The sequence below is a fragment of the Esox lucius genome, chromosome 1, assembly GCF_011004845.1.
Source record: "Esox lucius isolate fEsoLuc1 chromosome 1, fEsoLuc1.pri, whole genome shotgun sequence".
Classification (NCBI taxonomy): Eukaryota; Metazoa; Chordata; class Actinopteri; order Esociformes; family Esocidae; genus Esox; species Esox lucius.
In genome coordinates, this window is record NC_047569.1 from 21,120,317 (window position 1) to 21,142,973 (window position 22,657).

The 22,657-nt window shown below is 40.0% G+C and overlaps 1 protein-coding gene and 1 long non-coding RNA gene across 3 annotated transcripts in view; one reads left to right on the forward strand and one right to left on the reverse strand.

The window, feature by feature from the left end:
- LOC109616512 overlaps positions 1 to 22,657 on the forward strand; it is a 54,323-nt gene that overhangs the window by 17,597 nt on the left and 14,069 nt on the right. The window lies entirely within an intron of this gene.
- cadm1b (cell adhesion molecule 1b) overlaps positions 1 to 22,657 on the reverse strand; it is a 271,115-nt gene that overhangs the window by 11,155 nt on the left and 237,303 nt on the right. The window contains exon 9 of one of the 2 annotated variants that reach the window (XM_010892247.3): positions 16,282 to 16,335. The exons of the other annotated variant lie outside the window; for it this stretch is intronic. Within the exon in view, the coding sequence (XP_010890549.1) occupies positions 16,282 to 16,335 (54 nt within the window). The remainder of the gene's footprint in view (positions 1 to 16,281; positions 16,336 to 22,657) is intronic. 2 annotated transcript variants of the gene reach the window in all.

Consider the following 22,657-nt stretch of genomic DNA (forward strand, 5'->3'; position numbering starts at 1 on the left):
GAAATAAAGTGACTTCAGAGGTCAACTCTCCCGTAGATGATACTTCTCCATGTGGTCTGTATGCTTCTTTTGTTCTTTCCTGTCATGATTTGTGCCTGGTAGAGGTTTGCTTGTTTCTGTCACCTTTAGGCACACAACTAGTTCATTTGAGTACGGAGCATTACTTTTGACATAGTTTTCCCATTGTTGAATAATGTAACTTTGATTTTGTTATACAACTTCAAAGAAAGCGTTAGCTTATACTACCTTGTAGGTTTTACTAGTGTAGACAATTCTAGGTGGTTACGTAGCTGTATGTGACTACAGCTACAGCTCAGGCAAGGAAATGTAATGCATACAACAATTTAGTGCATATTCTGAGTCCCTAGGTTAACATCCTTTATACTTTGTAGTTATTTTAGTAAATGTATCGCTGAAATGAGAACTTTATTTCAGTATACTATACAGTGCATTGTGTAATTAGAGCTTAATTTCAGTTTTAGTTTTACAAATTAATAAATGTGGAAAGAATACCAAGTTAACTTCATATTAAAGCCTGCGTCTGACTTTCTATAAAGCTAAAGAAATAACATTTCACATATTTGGGGAGAAAAACTGGGTATGGAAATGACAAGGCTATATACAAGGAAAGAAAGAAATGGCAAACACCCAGCCAAAATGAGAGACAAGATATTACATTATATTAACTATTTAATAGTGTTCTGTCTCGGGGGTACAAGCTGTTATGGGTTTCACAATTGATTAATCTGTACAGCAGGGACAATAGGCTATGGATTGGATAGCTTGAGTGACTATCTTCCGGGGCTTCCTCTGACACAACCAAGGAGAGAAGTCCTGGAATGCAAAGATGTTTGGCCCTGGAGATGTACTGGGCAGTCGGCATTACCCTCTGTAGCACTTTGCCAGTGGAATGCATTGCTCCTGCCATACCAAGTGCTAATGCAGCCAGATGCTCTCAATGGTGAAGCTATAAAACAGATGGGCCTTCTTCACAGCTGTGTGTGTTTATTTGTGTGTATGTGTGTGTGTGCATGTGGACCATGTCACAGAGCAGGCAGTAATAAAACATGATAACCAAATTATTAAAAACAGCGACAGTATCGATGTACACTTACAGTAAAACAGCAAACGTCCTCTAGTTCCACTCCAATCCATTTCAGCTTATGTCAATGACAATCAAATTGCCTCACAACAGAAGACAGAGGAGAACAGTTTGGGTATAATGTTCCTTTTATTTTTCAGGATTAGTGCCAGTTAAAGTTGTTCATCGTCTCTTTCATTGTTGATGAAAGGTCTTCCCTTGGCGTATGGGTTCAGTCTGGTGGGATGGTAGTGGATGGAGGGCTGTGGTAGGCTTGCATCCTTGCAGCACACGAATACAGGTTTGATGGAGATGCTGTATGTCTGGTGGCAGGCAGCATTGCTGGAGGCCTATCTACGGCTCTGTATACATAATATCCTTTATGACACTCTTGAGCCATCAGCTTAAACAGGAACTGTGGGAACCTTGTGTGGGGGAAGACTTAATCCTTCTGCAGCCACTGAGCCTGTACACCTGGACCAGTGGTTAAACCAGGGGGATCTGGAGATCCCATTCAACAGAATTCTCAACATTCACCCTCTTTTTATGAATAGTTCATTTATTCAACGTGCACATCCGCACATTGTTAGCGTAGACGTATCAAGTGATTTGAGCTGTTCACGGAGATCACTTTGAATTGTGGGAAGCGTTTCTGATCAGGTTCTTCTATCTCCAGTCAAGGCAAGGCAAGGAGGGGGGTTAGCAGGAGATTACTCTGGATATGATGTCCATCCCTGGGATCAGCTCTGAACGTTTGACTAGCAACGGCTTTACCTCTGTAGACTGCTTTTATTCCCCTTGAGCTGTAGAATCAGAATGACTTCTACCACCTTACTGATAAAAACAAGCCCCAGAAACAGTACCAGAATCCACTCTCTTTTATATTGCTGGCTGAAATCTGTTCAAGGTGCCTGGAGTGTTGCATTAGGTTAGTAAACCAATCAGAATGACAGCACTTAGAAATTAGGATGGGCACTGTACTTGTTTGTGAGCTATTTTATAATAGTAAAAATGTCATTTCAGTAAATTCCTCATACATACGTATGTGAATTGAAGACCTTCAGGTGTGGAGGGCCCTGTACTCTGTATCTGTACTTTAAAACAGTCTATAGCCGCTTTAAAACTCATTTATAATGCACTCATTTCAATAATACTTTGATCAAGTAACGGTAGGTGTACATACAGAACAGTAGATCAATTAAAACAGGTTTTATCAAACCAATAAACAATTGACTAATCGTGGTTGCCTAATCTCTACCCAGAGCTCTCTGGGCACATAAAACACTACTTAAAAAATAAATAAACTAGGAATGCTGAGAACTTGACTAATATTTTATTTATTTTTCTGAGATAGGGCAGCAGATATAAAACGTGAAGGGTTGGAAAGCTCTACAACAGAGATGTACAAACGCCTCTGTGGTTTGGTGCTTAATATGGCATTTGCTCCTCCTCAACACAAAACCATATTAGGCCTTGAACCGCTGCCTCTCTCGCCTGTTGCTAGGCTACACCAAGGAGATGGAGAAAGAAAAAGAAACCACTTATCAGAGGAGAGAAAAATCTAACAGGGCGTGGAAGCAACACACTGTGGGAATGAAAAGCTGCATTCTACATGAACTAGTAGCAACACAAAGAGGAAACAACTTGTTCAGAATGGAACCCAACAGAATGTTTCCCTCAGCTTCTGAGAGGGAAGTGGAGCGGCCACATGGAGAGATGGCTGCTTGTGTGGATCAATAGAAAATGGCAGCTTTAGAGCTGTGTGTTTACCCATTCCTTTGGATAATATAATTCAAATACATCACAGGACTGTGTGGCGCTCAGGGCTGGGAGGAACTAGCTTAAGTCATCCCTGAACTCTTAGGGAGTTTTTCCTAGCCACTGAAATTCAACACTACTTTTGTTTGCTCCTTGGGGTTTAAGGCCGGGTGTTTTGTAAAAGCACTTTGTGACAACTGCTGATGTAAAAAGGGCTTTATAAATACATTTGATTGATTGATTGATCCCTGATGTGTTCCTATGAAGAATTCATATGAAGGCCAATGAATATTCTCTCTGTACAATGTGAAACCACTGTACAGTGCTTTATGTTTCAATATCAATGGATCTTAGGCTTGCAAACATATTCTAGCAAAGTATTAATCTTTGTTGTGAAAGTATACAACAGTGTAAAATGCCAACAGAAGGTATAGTATGCAGATTAGAGTAATGCAATGTAATGCATTGCAGGGCAGGTTAACATGGCTCCTGTGCCATAGTGTTTCATAAAAGTGGAGAACTTTAATCATGTTAAACCCTTGTTTTATTCCTGTCTCTCAAAGATTACTGAGGAGTTATTCAAATGTTTCCAGTGCAGCATTCAGCAAACCATAATGAAGAGTAATTTGTATACAATTAAACTGCATACTCTTGGCCTTTTGTTGCTTAACTCGCCAATGGGAGTTGGGCAACCTAGCAACCTTTACTACAACAGCTACAGAAACCTCTGCTGCTGATTCCCTTTTGAGCCCTGAGGTCATGAAAACTAACATTCAAAGTCAAACATGGCATCAGTAAAGATACCCGTTCTGACTCTGTCATCATTTTGACAGCCAAGTTCATGGATCTTAAAATAGAAAGATAAGTCTACAATCTAAATCAGGTCTCTCTACAAGGTCGACTCTGAGCTATTTGGTTGCTCTCAGGACATTTAAAACAATTCTAAAGGTACATAGTTTTCACGTTAAACCACATATGGTCATAAAGAGAATCTCTCGAGTATCTGATAGTATCACAGTATCAATGCAACAATGACAGGACACCAACCCTGTTTGGTCATTATTCACTTAAAAAGCCAAATGTAACACTACATCAAGCCACTTATTTCCAGTATATTGCCCCTGTCTGTATGATGCACACATTGGATTCCTCTGTGTCGCCAGTTGGTGCTGATAACTGTATCTTATTGGTTGACAGTAATACTTATACAACCCTGTTTCCAAAAACGTTGGAACGCTGAGTAAAATGTAAAAAAATAAACTGAATGCAATGATGTGCAAATCATTTAAACCCGATATTCAATAGAAAATGGAACAAAGACAACATAACAAATGTTGAAACTGACATAGTTGGCCACCAGGTTTGCACACATCTCAGGAGGGATTTTGTCCCACTCCTCTTTGCAGATCTTCTCCAAGTCATTAAGGTTTCGAGGCTGACGTTTGGCAACTTTAACCTTTAGCTCCCTCTCCAGATTTTCTATTGGATTAAGGTCTGGAGACTGGATAGGCCACTCCAGGACCTTAATGTGCTTCTCCTTGAGCCACTCCTTTGTTGGCTTGGCTGTGTTTTGGATCATGCTAGAATACCCATCCACGACCCATTTTCAATGCCCTGGCTGATGGAAGGTGGTTCTCCACCAAGATTTCCCTTTGATGCGGTGAAATTGTCCTGTCCCCTTAGCAGGAAAACACAGCCAAAGCATAATGTTTCCACCTCCATGTTTGACAGTGGGGATGGTGTTCTTGGGGTCATAGGCAGCATTCCTCCTCCTCCAAACACGGCGAGTTGAGTTGATGCCAAAGAGCTCGATTTTGGTCTCATCTGACCACAACACTTTCAACCAGTTCTCCTCTGAATCATTCAGATGTTCACTGGCAAACTTCAGACGGGCCTGTACATGTGCTTTCTTGAGCAGGGGGACCTTGCGGGCGCTGCAGTATTTCAGTCCTTCACGGTGTAGTGTGTTACCAATTGTTTTCTTGGTGACTAAGGTTCCAGCTGCCTTGAGTTCTGGGCTGATTCCTCACCGTTCTCATGATCATTGCAACTCCACAAGGTGAGATCTTGCATGGAGCCCCAGACCGAGGGAGATTGAGAGTTCTTTTGTGTTTCTTACATTTGCGAATAATCGCACCAATAATCACATTCTCACCAAGCTGCTTGGCGATGGTCTTATTGTCCATTCCAGCCCTGTGTAGGTCTACAATATTGTCCCTGAAATCCTTGGACAGCTCTTTGGTCTTGGCCATGTTGGACAGTTTGGAATCTGATTGATTGATTGCTTCCGTGGACAGGTGTCTTTTATACAGGTAACAAGCTGAGATTAGGAGCACTCCCTTTGAGAGTGTGCTCCTAATATCAGCTCGTTACCTGAATAAAAGACACATGAGAACCAGAAATTTTTAGGATTGAGAGGGGATCCAATACTTATTTCACTCATTAAAATGCAAATCAATTTATAACATTTTTGACATGTGTTTTTCTTGTTTTGTTTGTGGTTATTCTGTCTCTCACTGTTCAAATCAACCCGCCATTAAAATGCTAAACTGATCTTTTCTTTGTCAGTGGGCAAACTTACAAAATCAGCAGGGGATGAAATATTTTTTTTCGCTCACTGTATGCTGCCATCCAAACAACATCTGTTTAAGGGAAGGCCTTGCTTTGCCATTGAAAATATTTGGCACATTATGATGAGAAAAATATAACAAAGGAGACCCTGAACTGTTGAGCAGCTGAAGTCCAATATCAAGCAAGAATTGAAAACCATTTCACTTTCAAAACTACAGAAAATTGTCTCCCCAGTTCCCAAACACTTACAGAGCATTGTTAAAAGAAGAGATAATGCAACACAGTGGTAAACATGGTAAACATCCAAAAACAATAACATTCATCAGTTTCAGCATTTCATATGTTGTCTTTGTTTTTAAATGATTTGCACATCATTGCATTGTGTTTTTATCTGAATTTTAAGCAGAGTCACAACTTTTTTGGAAACAGGGTTGTATATGCAAAGTACAGTAGGCGTCCATTATTTGTTATTATTTTGAAATACGTTACAGAACCATCCTAGACAGGCAGATTCCTCCAGATGTGTTATTAACTCTAGAAACCCCCATGTTGGACTATCTCCTTGACTTCTCCTAAAGAGGTCTAATTAACAGACATAGGTTGTTAGAATGTAGATTTCAAGGTTGGTTGGTATTCATCAAAACAACCAAAACAACAAATGTTTTGAGGATTTATCTCTGGAAGTGGACACGGAAGCCAAGTTTCAGAACATTATGGCCAGATTCTGTAAGCGAGATCTTTGGCCAGACCTTCTCTTCCCCGCCAGTATGTGTACTTTCGGCAGTCTGTTTTTTTTTCTTTTTGCTGTAAGGCAGATGCATATTTGGACATTGTCTGCTGATGACACATTCTTACTGTAGTTTGTTGGATTCAAGACATTGTTCCTTCGTTTAATCTAGCCTAAGTTGTTGGCAAGCTATGGATGACAACCCCACACATTATTGCTCTACAGGGACCTGTGGCTGAATGCAGTCTTCCTTATTTTGAAAATGTTATTCAGTACTTTATCCTGCATTCAAAACCGAGGTACTGTAAGCAGCTTACTATCTGCAGTAGTGACAAGTGACGTGTTCTCATGTGGCTTGCAGCCCGTACATCCTACTTCTAGCTGATGTTTTGTGATGCTATCCACCTACTAACCTTCGGTTTGCTGCATTTGTGTTCAGTAGGACGTGGTGCCTGCCAGCTGTCTGGAGTTTCATTTAGTAATCCTTGTTTGCTGATTTCACAATTTATTTATTTTGCTTTCCACCATGGGTGTTGTTGTGCCAGGGGGGTCTCTACAATGCTTAGCTTATCCATACATTTGATTGATGCAAAACTTGTTTAAACAACGACTCCCATATGAGGATTACATAAAGATGTGTGGGCCCAATGTATCACTGTACCTTGTCTGCCAGTGCAAGAGGAGACTCACTTCAATTCCGAAAGAGAATTTCCTTCCATCACAGAACGAATATACAGTAGCTTATCGGTGTGGCCATTTTCTGATAGTAAGAAAGATTCACCGAACGCATAATATTCAAATTAATATCTATGGGGCCAATTTTTTCCCCCCAGATATCATTCAGACTCATCTAATCAGGGGAGACTGAATTGTGTTCTAGACCAGTACTTGGAACACTCCTTCACCCGCTGTGGCCCTACTACCAACTCTAGAAAATTCCTGTATACTTAAATAAAAAACTCGAACATAATTAAAGTAATTCAAATATCCAAAAATAAGTCTGTATTTCAATATTTGTGTATTCATTTGTCACCACAGTGGTTATCAATTTGTTCAATCAACCCAGGTTTTCCCAATCTAGTGATGAGCGCATTCACATAAAAGGGGCGGTGTTTGCAGCATATGAACAATTGCAAACATGGATTCAGATCAGCTGATAAAGGACTAGTGGCTGTTCCAGAGCCTTTGTTATATAGGCCCCTAGACACTGGAACAGCCTACCACAGAATATCAGAGATGCTTTGTCAGTGTATGCTTTTAAATCGTACCTAAAAATATATATATATTACATGGATTTCTAATATTTTATAATTAATATTTTATCATTGAGATTTTATATTTGGCCTATACTTTTTACTTCCTTTATTTTTTTAAATAATATATCCAGCTCCGGAAACAATTAAGAGATCAATCAATCAATCAAATGTATTTATAAAGCCCTTTTTACAACAGCAGTTGTCACAAAGTGCTTTATAGAGACACACGGCCTTAAACCCCAAGGAGCAAACAACAGTAGTGTTGGATTTCAGTAGCTAGGAAAAACTCCCTAAGAAGGCCAAATTTTAGGAAGAAACCTAGAGAGGATCCAGGCTCAGAGGGATGACAACAACTTTTTCTTTCCTTTCCAAATAGGTTTAAAAGGAATGTTTTCAATTTGTAGTGGTCTCTTAATTAAAAACCCTTCTGTTCCTCACTCCAAACCTTCCTTTTTGACTTTTTTGTGTGTGTATACACTCACCTAAAGGATTATTAGGAACACCTGTTCAATTTCTCATGAATGCAATTATCTAATCAACCAATCACATGGCAGTTGTTTCAATGCATTTAGGGGTGTGGTCCTGGTCAAGACAATCTCCTGAACTCCAAACTGAATGTCAGAATGAGAAAGAAAGGTGATTTAAGCAATTTTTAGCATGGCATGGTTGTTGGTGCCAGACGGGCCGGTCTGAGTATTTCACAATCTGCTCAGTTACTGGGATTTTCACGCACAACTATTTCTAGGGTTTACAAAGTGTGAAAAACATCCAGTATGCGGCAGTCCTGTGGGCGAAAATGCCTTGTTGATGCTAGAGGTCAGAGGAGAATGGGCCGACTGATTCAAGCTGATAGAAGAGCAACTTTGACTGAAATAACCACTCGTTACAAACGAGGTATGCAGCAAAGCATTTGTGAAGCCACAACACGCACAACCTTGAGGCGGATGGGCTATAACAGCAGAACACCCCACCGGGTACCACTCATCTCCACTACAAATAGGAAAAAGAGGCTACAATTTGCACAAGCTCACCAAAATTGGACAGTTGAAGACTGGAAGAATGTTGCCTGGTCTGATGAGTCTCGATTTCTGTTGAGACATTCAGATGGTAGAGTCAGAATTTGGCGTAAACAGAATGAGAACATGGATCCATCATGCCTTGTTACCACTGTGCAGGCTGGTGGTGGTGGTGTAATGGTGTGGGGGATGTTTTCTTGGCACACTTTAGGCCCCTTAGTGCCAATTGGGCATTGTTTAAATGCCACGGCCTACCTGAGCATTGTTTCTGACCATGTCCATCCCTTTATGACCACCATGTACCCATCCTCTGATGGCTACTTCCAGCAGGATAATGCACCATGTCACAAAGCTCGAATCATTTCAAATTGGTTTCTTGAACATGACAATGAGTTCACTGTACTGAAATGGCCCCCACAGTCACCAGATCTCAACCCAATAGAGCATCTTTGGGATGTGGTGGAACAGGAGCTTCGTGCCCTGGATGTGCATCCCACAAATCTCCATCAACTGCAAGATGCTATCCTATCAATATGGGCCAACATTTCTAAAGAATGTTTTCAGCACCTTGTTGAATCAATGCCACATAGAATTAAGGTAGTTCTGAAGGCGAAAGGGGTTCAAACACAGTATTAGTATGGTGTTCCTAATAATCCTTTAGGTGAGTGTATATATATATATATAGCTGTATTCATATATCTATTTTTATGTATTTACATTTTTCTGTGTGTAAAGCACTTTGTGTAATTGTACTAGAAAAGTGCAATATAAATAAAGTTATTATTATTAAGTATTCTGGAGCTGCATATTTTATTCAAGAAGATCAAATGATAATTTTAGAGAAAAGTGAAGAATATATATATATATAAAAGCAACACAATTGCTTTATCACTGCCCTATCATTAAGGCACAACTAGTTCTGACTATAATTACTATTGTGCACTCTGTTAAATGAATGTGTTGCTTAGATTTAGCAACACATAGAACAAAGGACGGCTTGCACACCAGCCCAGCGTCACCCCGCTACACCAGTGTAATTCAGCCCTCTTTAATAGACTGCGTGGGCAAGTGGCCTGGGAACCCAACAAATGTATGAAGTAGCTCTATTAGAGCAAGAATCACCTTGCGAATTGTGCGTCAGACCGTGTTTTTGCTTATGTTCTCCGCATCACCCACAGCATACAAGGGTAATGCCATTTTCAGTCGAGAATTGATTGGTCAGTAGGCGGTACTTCTATACATGTTGATCTGTTATCGCAAATATTATCTGCTCCGGAGTAGGTTAGGTGTGCAGCATAAGTTACAATGGCGATGTAACCCTGTAACAAGTGAACCACTGTCGTGACACTGACAACCTAGGGTTCAACCTGAAGTTAGCTTACTAATCCCAAATCCTGCTTTTTAGTATAGGCCTCTGGTTTAGCTACCGTGAAAACACGGCACAAAGAGAGAGCTTGTGATGCGATTTCCGCGTTTGCAATATGTATCCTCTACAATAACTGGATTGGTTGGAAGGGTTGCGGCAAAAGCTCACACACCACACATTTTTCAGCAGCTCTGAACTATAGAATATCAGACCCATAAATGTACAAACCCGATTGCCTTAAGTTGAGACACTTTACAAATTGTGAGTAAAAAAGGAATGGAATAATTTACAAATCTCAAACTTATATTTAATTCACAAAAGAATATAGATAACATATCGAATGTTGAAAGTGAGACATTTTGTAATGTCATGCCTCATTTTGGCTCATTTTGGATTTCAAGAGAGCTACACATTCCAAAAAAGTTGGGACAGGTAGCAATAAGAGGCCGGAAAAGTTTAATGTACAGATAAGGAACAGCTGGAGGACCAATTTGCAACTTATTATGTCAATTGGCAACATATAAAAAGAGCCTCTCAGAGTGGCAGTGTCTCTCAGAAGTCAAGATGGGCAGAGGATCACCAATTCCCCCAATGCTGCGGCGAAATATAGTGGAGCAATATCAGAAAGGAGTTTCTCAGAGAAAAATTGCAAAGAGTTTGAAATTATCATCATCTACAGTGCATAATATCATCCAAAGATTCAGAGAATCTGGAGCTATCTCTGTGTGTAAGGGTCAAGGCCAGAAAACCATACTGGATGCCTGTGATATTCGGGCCCTCAGACAGCACTGCATCACATACAGGAATGATACTGTAATGGAAATCACAACATGGGCTCAGGAATACTTCCAGAAAACATTGTCGGTGAACACAATTCGCCGTTGTCGGCTAAAACCCTATAAGTAAAAAATAAGCCTTATCTAAACAGGATCCAGAAGCGCAGGCGTTTTCTCTGGGCCAAGGATAATTTAAAATGGACTGTGGCAAAGTGGAAAAGTGTTCTGTGGTCAGACTAATCAAAATGTGAAGTTCATTTTGGAAAACTGGGACGCCATGTCATCCAAACTAAAGAGGACAAGGACAACCCAAGTTGTTATCAGCGCTCAGTTCAGAAGCCTGCATCTCTGATGGTATGGGGTTGCATGAGTGTGTGTGGCATGGGCAGCCTACACATCTGGAAATGCACCATCAATGCTGACAGTTATATCCAAGTTCTAGAACAACATATGCTCCCATCCAGACGTCGTCTCTTTCAGGGAAGACCTTGCATTTTCCAACATGACAATGCCAGACCACATACTGCATCAATTACAATGTCATGGCTGCATAGAAGAAGGATCTGGGTACTGAAATGGCCAGCCTGCAGTCCAGATCTTTCACCCCTGGAAAACATTTGGCGCATCATAAAGAGGAAGGTGCGACAAAGAAGACCTAAGACAGTTGAGCAACTAGAAGCCTGTATTAGACAAGAATGGGACAACATTCCTATTCATAAACTTGAGCAACTTGTCTCCTCAGTCCCCAGACTTTTGTAGTCTGTTATAAAAAGAAGAGGGGATGCCACACAGTGGTAAACATGGACTTGTCCCAACTTTTTTGAGATGTGTTGATGCCATGAAATTTTAAATATTTTTATTTTTCCCTTAAAGTGATACATTTTCTCAGTTTAAACATTTGATATGTCATCTATGTTGTATTCTGAATAAAATATTGAAATTTGAAACTTCCAAATCATTGCATTCTGTTTTATTCACAATTGTACAGTGTCCCAACGTTTTTGGAATCGGGTTTGTATAAAGTTAGGATACCGTATAGTGGTCATAAGATCCTACAGTAAAAGTTCACCCCTCTTTTACAGGGTAAAATATTCCTAATGGACTATTCAAATAACCTAAAAAATAGGTACTAGAGAGTCCTCATGTCCCAGACAACTCACTCATACTGTAAACCTGATTGCATTTGATGAGAAACTCAGCCTCTTTACTCGCACTACACAGACACACAAATGGCCTATGGAGCTTTCCAGCACCAGAATGAATGAGAACTGATCACTTCTGTAGAGCCTGAGTGGGAATCAAAGTGAATACACTGCACCACCACTACCACCTCCTCTGTAGGAGCCTGGGGTTTCACATGCCAAGGGACATATACATATGGTAAATCTCAGCTTTTAATTAAGTGCCCTTGGAAACCTCCTCAATGAGCTTGACACCATGACGATTGCTCACCACTCATTTTACAGGGCCTCCCAACTTCAATACATTTTTATCCACTACTTTCTTTCCGGTCCTTTTCCTTTTTCAACCCCAGTGCGTTCCACTCCCTTACGACACCAAATGAAGGCAATGCGCTTGAGCTGATATTAACTAAACACTGATCTAGACATATAACCCCCCTCCTGGTCTTTGATCACTACTTGGTCTTTTCTCTTTTGCTCACCTTCACCACTCAGTCCCTACCTACATAGTCATGTACCACTGCAATCTTCTGTCACCTTTCCCCATCTGCTAAATCATTCTCACTTTTATTTCCTGAATTTTCCTTGCCAAGCATACTCTCCTCCCTCTCCACATCCCGTCTCTCGCTGTCCCCTTTCCTCCTGGCTGGCTCAGTTTTTTCCTACCACTCTGTGGCTTAGTGACTCACTGTGAGCTCACAAATCTGGGCTGCAGGCAGCTGTTCTTCTGTTGTTCATTGACTACAGCTCAGTGTTCAACACCGCAGTGCCCCGCAAGCCCAGTAACTAAGCTCAGGACCCTTGGACTGAACACCTCCGCCTGCAGCTGTGTCCTGGACTTCCTGACAGGCGGTACCCAGGTGGTGAGGCAAGCCAATAACACATCCCCCACACTCTGGCCCTCAACACAGGGGCTTATGCATAGTACTTCACCTTAGTACTCCCTGTTCATCAACAACTTTATGACGCCGCATCAACTTGACATCATCATCAGGTTTGCTGTGGACATGACACTGGTAGTCTTGATCACCAACGGTGACGAGAGAGCAAACAGGAGAAAGAGACCAGGCAGTGTAGGCGGAGGACAACAATCTCTCCCTCAACATCAGCAAGAAAAAGGAGCTGGTCTTGGGCTACAGGAAACAAAGGGACGAGCACACACCAATCCAGATTGATGGAGCTGAAGTGGAGCGGGTCAGGAGCTTCAAGTTCCGCATCACTGAGAGAATTAACATGGCCCACATACATACAGTATTGAAGAGGGCACGTCAGTGCATCTTCCCACTCAAGAGGTTGAATAGATTTGACATGAAATAACAACTGCACTGCCCTAGATCGCTAGGCAGAGTTCATTACCGGGACCAAGCAATCTAGCATCCAGGACCTCTACACCAAGCACTGTCGGGGAAGGCCTGAGAAAAGTCAAAGGCTCCAACCACCCAATTACTAGACTGTTCTTTAAACTACTGCATGACAGGTACCTCAGGCATTACTAGTGCATTGTGTCAAGAACCGACAGGACCCAGTAAACAAACATCTTCCTCTGTGTCCATCTGTCATTTCACTGTTTGTCTACACCTGATGTTAACAGAGCATGTGACAAATACCATTTTAGAACCCTGTTTCAAAAAAGGTTGGGACGCTGAGTAAAAAAATAAAAACACAATGCAATGATGTGCTAATCATGTATCCCTATAGTTCATTGAAAATAGTATCAAGTGTTGAAACTGAGAAATAACCTCTAATTTGTTGAATGTAGTATAGCAACCTTGTTATACGTGTTGTTGGTTTGGATGTTAACTAATGTAGGTAACTCGTTTTGAGAACCATGGAGTTTCGAATAATTGGACAATGCAGAAGTAAACAGACACCACATCTCTACACACAAATCACGTGCAAAAAAACTCACTGTTTAAATAGCGTAGTGGTTAAAGACACCATTTGCCACAACCGCAGATTGAATCCCACCAGAGCAACAAAATTCATCACTTCTAATTGTGGGCTGGCAAAACTAGGATTGCCTGGTTCCTTTTCTTGTTAATACCCAATCGTGTTACTGATTTGTTACCAGTTAACCTTCGGGTTTATTTTTAAGCATTACACAACTTATCCCGTCTTTTGTTGCCTCTGTCCCAACTTTTTTTAAACGTGTTGCTTACATCAAATTCAAAGTGGGCAAATATTTTTCAAGAAACAATAAAATGTCTCTGTTTCAACATTTCATATGTTGTCTTTGTACTATTTTCGATTGAATAGAGGGTTTAAATGATTTACGCATCATTGCATTCTGTCTTTATTTACATTTTACACAGCATCCCAACTTTCTTGGAAACAGGGTTTGTATTTTATTTGATCTACACACATGTAGCTTATTTGGTAAGTGCATGGCTCTTGCAATGCTGGGGTTATGGGTTTGACTACCATAGAGAACCGGCACAAAAAGTAAAAAATAATGTATCTAATCTATAATGCAAAAGATAGAGTAAGGATTTTTTCTGCCAATCATACATTTCTTTGTAAAATAAAGAGGTTTTCAATTTAATTGAACAATTATATTATACACAAAAATCAAAATCTTTGCACACAATATAGAAAATAATATAATTGTGATTATATATATATATATATATATATATATATATATATATATATATATATACCTCACATACACACAATTTACAAAATTATAAATGCAACAATTTTGTTTTTGACCCCATTTATCATGAGCTGTACTCATGAAAGAGGCCTTTCATTGTGGCCAGCCTAAGGCACACCTGTGCAATAATCATGTCTAATCAGCATCTTGATATGCCACACCAAAGGAGAAGTGCTCACTAACACAGATTTAGAGAGAAATAGGCCTTTTGTGTACATAGAGAAAGTCTTTGAGTTCAGCTCATGATAAATGGGGGCAAAAACAAAAGTGTTGCGTTTATAATTTTGTTCAGTGTATATATATATATATATAAATCAGCATCTCTACATGTATGGCAGCCATTCCATTCCAGTGTCTGTTAAATTCCAACTCAGGTACACCTCATTTTACTTAATGAGGTACTGATTGGGTGATTACCTGAACCAAATCTAATTTAACGAGGAAAAGTATAAAAATCAATGCTTTGGTCATCACTATCCTCTTGCAATAAGACCAGCTGGATGGCAAAAAACAGTGCAAGTAGTACCTCAAAGGTAATTTGAATAAAAACATAAGTTTGGAATAAGGCAGATTTGTCTTTGTGAAGGACGCATGAATCAAGTCAAGTACAGGTTTACCCTGGAAGAACACCTGCTTCCCCAACTCTGAAAATAGTTTTTTCCATCAGGACAATGGAGTGGCATAAAGTCACCCAATAGCAATGTGACAGACTGGTGGAGAGCATGCCAAGTGTTCTGGAAATTCTTGAACTGATGTATACTTAGTCCTATACATTACCATCACACAAGATGGTAAGTTAAAACATTAGTATTTTGTTGTAGAATATCACATTTTGGAAGCATTTTTTTTTTTAAATTGCAAGCGTTATAGCATTATTGGCCTAACATTTACTGTATATATATATATATATATATATATATATATATATATATATATATATATATATATAAATATATATATATATATATATCTCATTCCATAAATGAGGGGCCCCTAAAGGGAACAAGCAGGAGGGTACGTAATCGAATATGGTGGCCTTGATTAACTGTGCTTCTAGCAATTCCTTGTGGTGGCTTGAGTGCCTGTGAGCACAATCAAGGTTCAAGAGAGTGCGTTCCTTCCGGCGTGTGAGGATTCCAGTTTAGAATTCATGGTTGAAAAAACAGTGTAATAAGAACCAGAATGGCATTGGATGTGCATCAGAAGACACATATCACCAACTGTCCCAAAATTCACAGAAATTCTGCACTAAAGCAGGGCCTTAATCACAAATTGGATATCACGAAATTGGGGAGAAAAAATTGATAATGGTAAAAAAAAAGAAAAGAATACAATGAATGATCAAAACTAAAATGCATTTACAGAGGGTCGACAGCAGACAGTATACATAAATTGACCTCCATCCACATCACATATAAAAGAGAAAAAAAAATGATCCGTCACTGTTTCCAGACCTACAAAGGCAAGATGTGATCGAGATTTGATGGGGAGATTTAAAGGGCATCGTAATGTGACTGTGATGTGGACGTAAGCAGGTTGAGATACGGCTGCATAGCGATGCTGATAAGATAGCAGAGCGCTGGGCGAGACGACATGTCTCCTCCATCCTCACAGATCAAACGTGAAAGGAAGGGGCTGTGACAGGTGTCACTGAAAAAGCACAGTGCCGGGCGTTCACCATGTCACCTATCAACAGGACAATCTGATTAAGGCTGCCCATCTGCAGTCTCTCACACCCTCTTCCTTTCCCTGCACCTCTCCCAGATTCCCTCACCCACTCATTCTTCCTTGTTATACTACAGTACTACACACACGCGCGCACAAGCAAGCATGCATGCACACGCAGACACACAGTTGAGGGGTTTGAGTGATTGAAGTGGGGACATACAGTACCTTGGGTGTTGTCTGGGTTCAAGGTGGTGGGTGTGGGGATAGTGGTAGGAGCATCTAGATGGAAAACATAAAAAATAAACACATGTATAAGAAATAACGAAAGTAAAGCGTGTGAGAAGCCATTAAGGAATGGGTTGTGCAAGTATGGAAGTAGGATTGGGAAAGCATCCAATCTACCAGTAACAAACAGTAATACTTCTATAAAGTTCATTATTTAGGTTCTTTATGTTCTAATACTCTCCCGGAAGTACACTTTCTTAAAAACAGTTTTAATAATCTTTCACCCATGTTAATGCATCACTTGGCTTTTCAATTGTCTGGTGATAGTACATTCAAAATCAGTTTCAACATTGCAGTGTGTGGTATCTGGCCATTTCTAACGTCTTTCAAACTCAAATCAGTATAAACAAATGTTTGCTGTAATTACTGTTTAACTAATGTATTATGAACTGTTGTGTCACCATAGTAGTTTTGTAAAACCATGGTAACTGCATTTGGGCAGAATTAGAACAATTAGAGCAAGGATGTGTAACTACACATTCACTTAAGGAACGTTATTCCACTCGTATAACTACTACATCTTCCAAAATGTGATATTACACTACCATCAACTCCACAGGTAATACCAGTGCTGAAAACATCTTGATCAAATTATGTAAGCATACTTGAGTTAGGTAAAAACAAATGTAATATGGCATATCATGACTACTGGTTATTTTCCAAATATTTCTTTGTGAACAGGCTGAAAGGGCAAAAAGAGCGAGCAACTTAATAGAAACCCAGTAGGTAATACATTTCGAATTACTATGTAATAAGATATACAATGTTTTACAAAAGATGGTTTGAAGATTGGTATAACCTGTGGAGGTGATGTTACTGTAGTGGCCCCATCGTTACAAGTAACAAGGTTACAGTTTGGAATGAGTAATTAAAGGAGCATTTCAGGCACATTTTAATCCATTTGAAATCTCTATCCAGCTGACCCATTACACATTTCTCAATGTTCCAGGAATTTCCTAACAACACATTTTTGTTTGCAGGGATGTACCAAATATTGTTTATAAATATCAAATGGATAGTAGGGAAGTCGTACATGAATGGTACTGTAATTATTTTTGTTAATTAAGTGCATTAAACAACTTTGTTGCTCTCCCCCTACAATACTCACAGGCCCAAACAACATCAGCAGCTAATGGTGTACTAATGAGGTCTTTCATATTACCACAAACAAATTTACGAGAATAACAAAACGAAGGACAATACAGATATGCAGTGGTGCTAAGAGGTTTGAATGATTCCCTGCAACGAGGAATATCTGCCTGTTTCTGGCAAAGAGAGAGATAGTGCTGGCACCTTGCTGGGGACAAGTCACAGCGGGATAAATTGGCTGGCTGTCTCCATGCCTTTACTGTCTGTGCTCCATCAGAAGCCCACAGTGGGGGACCCCACACCAAACTAATGATAAAACATCAAGGACGGTATAATGTTTCTGAATGGGAGAGAGGAGGGGGCACGGGGAAACAGGTTAAAGAAGGGAGGAGATATAAGGAAAAGATTCTACGCTGACAAATATTTATGGGCGATTTCTTCTTTCCCTTTGACCAAAGGTGGTCTGATAGCTAAAATGTCAGAGTCTGGGAGGAGAAATTGGGTGTGCATGCCATAAGAGAGAGACTGCAACCAAGGCCTGGATGGTATGTGGCACATATAATAGTCCAGCAAATAAGAATTCTCCATGGGCAATTTGCAAGCTGGGTTGCACATTATGAGTGTTGAAATATTAATACATTGGGAGGTGCCATATTTTCGGGGTGCCTTTCTGTAAGAGAATTCAATATGAGATCATAAACTGAAACAATGTGGGAGAAATTGTTTAGCTATGCCCCTTTAAACCTAGCAGCCAATAAACCGATAACGTTGGTTTTTTGCTCTAGTTTCTTTTCCTGCAGCTTTTTAGTCATTCTGTATACCTGGTGTCATAGGCAAGAAATAGGCAAATATTTGCTTCATAACATAGTTATGGAGATTTTTGACTCACAAATTTTCCATATTGTAGTACTGCACACCTAACCCATTTCATAATATAAAAATCTATTCAGCAAATTGTTTTCTCTTGACAATGCATACCTCGGTTATTGATTTGCCGTCTAATGTTTCATTTGTTATTCTTGCCATAGTTGAGCATGCTTTCTGACACTGAAAAGATTGACGCCCAGATGGCTGTTGGGAATCGTTGATTCATGGCATGTAGGAAATCTCTGGGTCAGGGAGAGAGTCAATTGCAGAACAAACCCTTGAGGAGAAGACAGCATAGTTCTCCTGCCAACAGCCAGTATGTGTGAGTTATAACACCGCTTTGCACAGTGTGTGGAGTTTGGTGGGGGCCTATCTTGGGGACTACTTGCTTGGCCCAGTTAACTGCCACAAGACATGACAACCAACCCCAAAGCAGCACTTACAGTCTTCAGAAAACAACCCACATAAAGCTAGTAGAGGAAAACCTTGTCCCAGTTAGTTGTCAGTATGTCCATCTCAGCATGAGTTGAGTCAGCAGGAATTAAGTCAGTATCAGTAAGAGTTGAGTCATTGTCAGTAGGACCGCATTTGTTGTCAATTAGATTTGAATCAGCAGGTATTTAGTCAGTCTCGTTAAGAATTGAGTTACTGTCTCTAGGCATTGAGTCCTTGTCAGCTGGAGTTGAGTTATTGTCAGTAGGACTTGAGTCATTGTCAATAAAGTAGCCAGAGTACAACATAGCAAAGCAACCCTGTCTGACATCCCTGCCAATCCTTTCCGACCTACTCGGAGCAATTACTCAACTTCTAGAGACAATAATCCCACTGAAACAAAATCTATAGAATAGACTAAAATTTGAATGACTCATTGCGGAAAAGGCAATTGCTTGACTGCTGCGGGGAATAAGCATAATATTGTTTGTAAATTGCAGCATACCCTTCCAAAAGTATATTTTTTACAATTCAATCTTCCTTCATATTTCTTATTACTGCATGCTAACCTCATACTTCTTATTATAGCATCCTAACCTGGATTACACAGAAAGGGGGGGACAGTTGGCACAGCTAGCTATCGCTAGCATTCAGTGGTTGAAGTAGAAGTAAACTTTGAGTAGTGTAGAGTTGACTAGTGACTACAAGAATATATATGGTCCAGATACATGTTTGGACACATTTACAGGTTAATAGGTGTGTCCAAACATTTGACTGTTTTGTATATAATTTACAACATCTGGACAGGAGTTTTACTTACGTTATTATTAGAAACAATATTTAATAACGTTTGTTGCTATTGATTTAAGTCAGACTTTGCTGCAATGATTTCAATGGGAAAACATTACTTTTGTATCACAATTGTTTCTACCTGTATGGAAACGTCACAATGCCATGAGAATCTGTTCGCCCCAACGATTTGCTTCCTTTGTGTGTCACATTGCTGGAGGAGGTGTGCTGCACTCATGAAACTAACATGGCAACCCATATGTGATTTTCAAGTGTAATTAATGTATTCATAACACTGATGATTTATACAGTGGATATAAAAAGTCTAAACACCCCTGTTAAAATGCCAGGTTTTTGTGATGTAAAAGAATGAGACAAAGATAAATCAGGTCAGAAATGTTTCCACTTGTGACCTATAATGTGAACAATTCAATTGAAAACCAAACTGAAATCTTAGAGGGGGGAAAATGAAAAATAAAAACCTTACAATAACCTGGTTGCATAACTGGGGATGTGGCTGTGTTCAAAATTAACCAATCACATTCAAACTCATGTAAATTAGAAGTCATTACACACCTGCCATCATTTAAAGTGACTCTGATTAATCACAAATAAAGTTCAGCTGTTCTTGTAGGATTTTCCTGACATTTTCTTAGTTAGCATCTCAGAGCAAAAGCCATGGTCTGCAGAGAGCTTCCAAACCTTCAGAGGGATCTCACTGTTGAAAGTTATCAGTCAAGAGAAGGGTACAAAAGAATGTCCAAATCATTAGATATACCATGGAACACAGTGAAGACAGTCATAATCAAGTGGAGAAAATATGGCACAACAGAGACATTACCAAGAACTGGACTTCCCTCCAAAATTGATGAAAAGACGAGAAAATAACTGGTCAAAGAGGCTTCCAAGAGATCAACAGCAACATTAAAGGAACTGCAGGATTTTCTGGCAAGTACTGGCTGTGTGCTACATGTGACAACAATCTCCCGTATACTTCATATGAATGGGCTATGGCGTAGGGTGGCAAGACGGAAGCCTTTTCTTACAAAGAAAAAACATCCAAGCCCAGCTGAAGTTTGCAAAAACAAACATCAAGTCGTCCAAAAAGCAAATGGGAAAATTAGTTATGGTCTGATGAAACCAATGTTGAACTTTTTGGCCATAATTCCAAAAGGTATGTTTGCCGCAAAAACAAAACTGCACATCACCCAAAGAAAACCATACTCACAGTGAAGCATGGTGGTGGCAGCATCATGCTTTGGGGCATCATGCTTTTTCTTTAGCTGGAAGCAGGCCTTAGTCAGGGTGATGGGAATTATGAACAGTTCCAAACACCAGGCAATTTTGGCACAAAACCTTCAGGTGTCCATTAGAAAGCTTAAGATGAAGAGGAAGTTCACCTTTCAGCCCGACAATGACCCAAAGTACACATCCAAATCCACAAAAGCATGGCTTCACCAGAAGAAGATGAATGTTTTGGAATGGCCCAGCCAGAGCCCAGGCCGGAATCCAACTGGACATCTGTGGGGTGATCTGAAGAGGGCTGTGCACAGGGGATGTCCTCGCAATCAAACAGATTTGAAAAGCTTTTGCAAAGAAGAGTGGACAAATATTGCCACGTCAAGATGTGCCATGCTAATATACTCCTACCCTTAAAAGACTGAGTGCTGTAATAAAATCAAAAGGTGTTTGAACAAAGTATTAGTTTAAGGGTGTGCATACTTATGCAACCAAGTTATTGTGAGTTTTTTATTCTTTATTTTTCCCCCTCAAATATTTCAGTTTGTTTTTCAATTGAATTGTTCACGTTATATGTCACATTAAAGGTGTAAAAAGTTCTGACATGATTAATCTTTGTCTCATTCTTTTACATCACAAGAACCTGGCATTTTAATAGAGGCGTGTAGACTTTTTATATCCACTGTATCTATTACATATGACAAAACAATTCTATGCAAGCTCTTCTACTTTGCCCTTCTAAAATTACCCAAAAACACAACTACATGCAACCACTTTGAAGTTAAAACTGAAAGAAGACGATAAGTACCCCTCTGCATTTAGTTTGACCTGTTATTTCCACTTCGTATATACACAAACAGTATGCTGCTGCATAATTTTCTGAATATCATTAAAACCAATTGGTTGGCTAAAAGCAAGGGAAAATAATGTTCATCATTCAGGAATTGTTATGTTTTATTTAACAGTGTGGGACTTAAACCTACATTGCACGGTTTAAGTCCCACACTGTGAACCGGAGACAGAAGCTCCTGTATCAACCAAGGCCACAGAATGTCCATTCTAAAATTACTTTTACATGTTTTTTCCTTATGTATCTGCAGCATTTATCTTTTTCCTGCTTGCACATATAGACAGTTGGTGATTGGAGATCACCTCCGGAACCGCAAAACCAAGTTAGAGCAAGCACAGCACTTATTGATCCTGCTGTAATCTATTCACTGTAGTAGGCAAAGCAAAGGACTAAAAGGTATGGGTAGTGAAGATCACTATCACATCTATGAGCATTATGGACATCCCATTACAAAACCATGGGCATTAATATAGAGTTGGCCCTCCTTTACAGCTATAAAAGCCGCCACTCTTCCAGGAAGGCTTTACACAAGATTCTGGAGTATCTCTGTGGGTATTTGTGCCCATTTGGCCAAAAGAGCATAGGTGAGGTCAGGCACTGATGTTGGACACTAAGTCCTTGCTCGCAATCGCCATGCCAAATCATCAAGTGTTCAGTGGGGTTGAGGTCAGGGCTCAGTCTAGGCTACTCAAGTTCCTCCACACCTACCTCGTCAAACCATGTCTTAATCGACCCACTTTGTGCACTAAGGCAGTCATGCTGGAACAGGAAATCAGGGCCTTGCCACAAAGTTGGAAGCACCCAGTTGTCTAAAATGTCTTCGTATCCTGTAGCATTAAGATGACCCTTCACTGGAACTAAGAGACATAGTCCAAACCATAAAACAAAGCCCCAGACCATTATCCCTCCTCCACCAAACTTTACAGTAGGCAGTAGGCATTCCAGTAGGTAGCGTTCTCCTAGCATCAGACTTGGCAGCCCGCCCCGCTTCCACTTCACAATTACAGCACTTACAGTAGATTGGGGCAGATCTAGCAAGACAGAAATTTC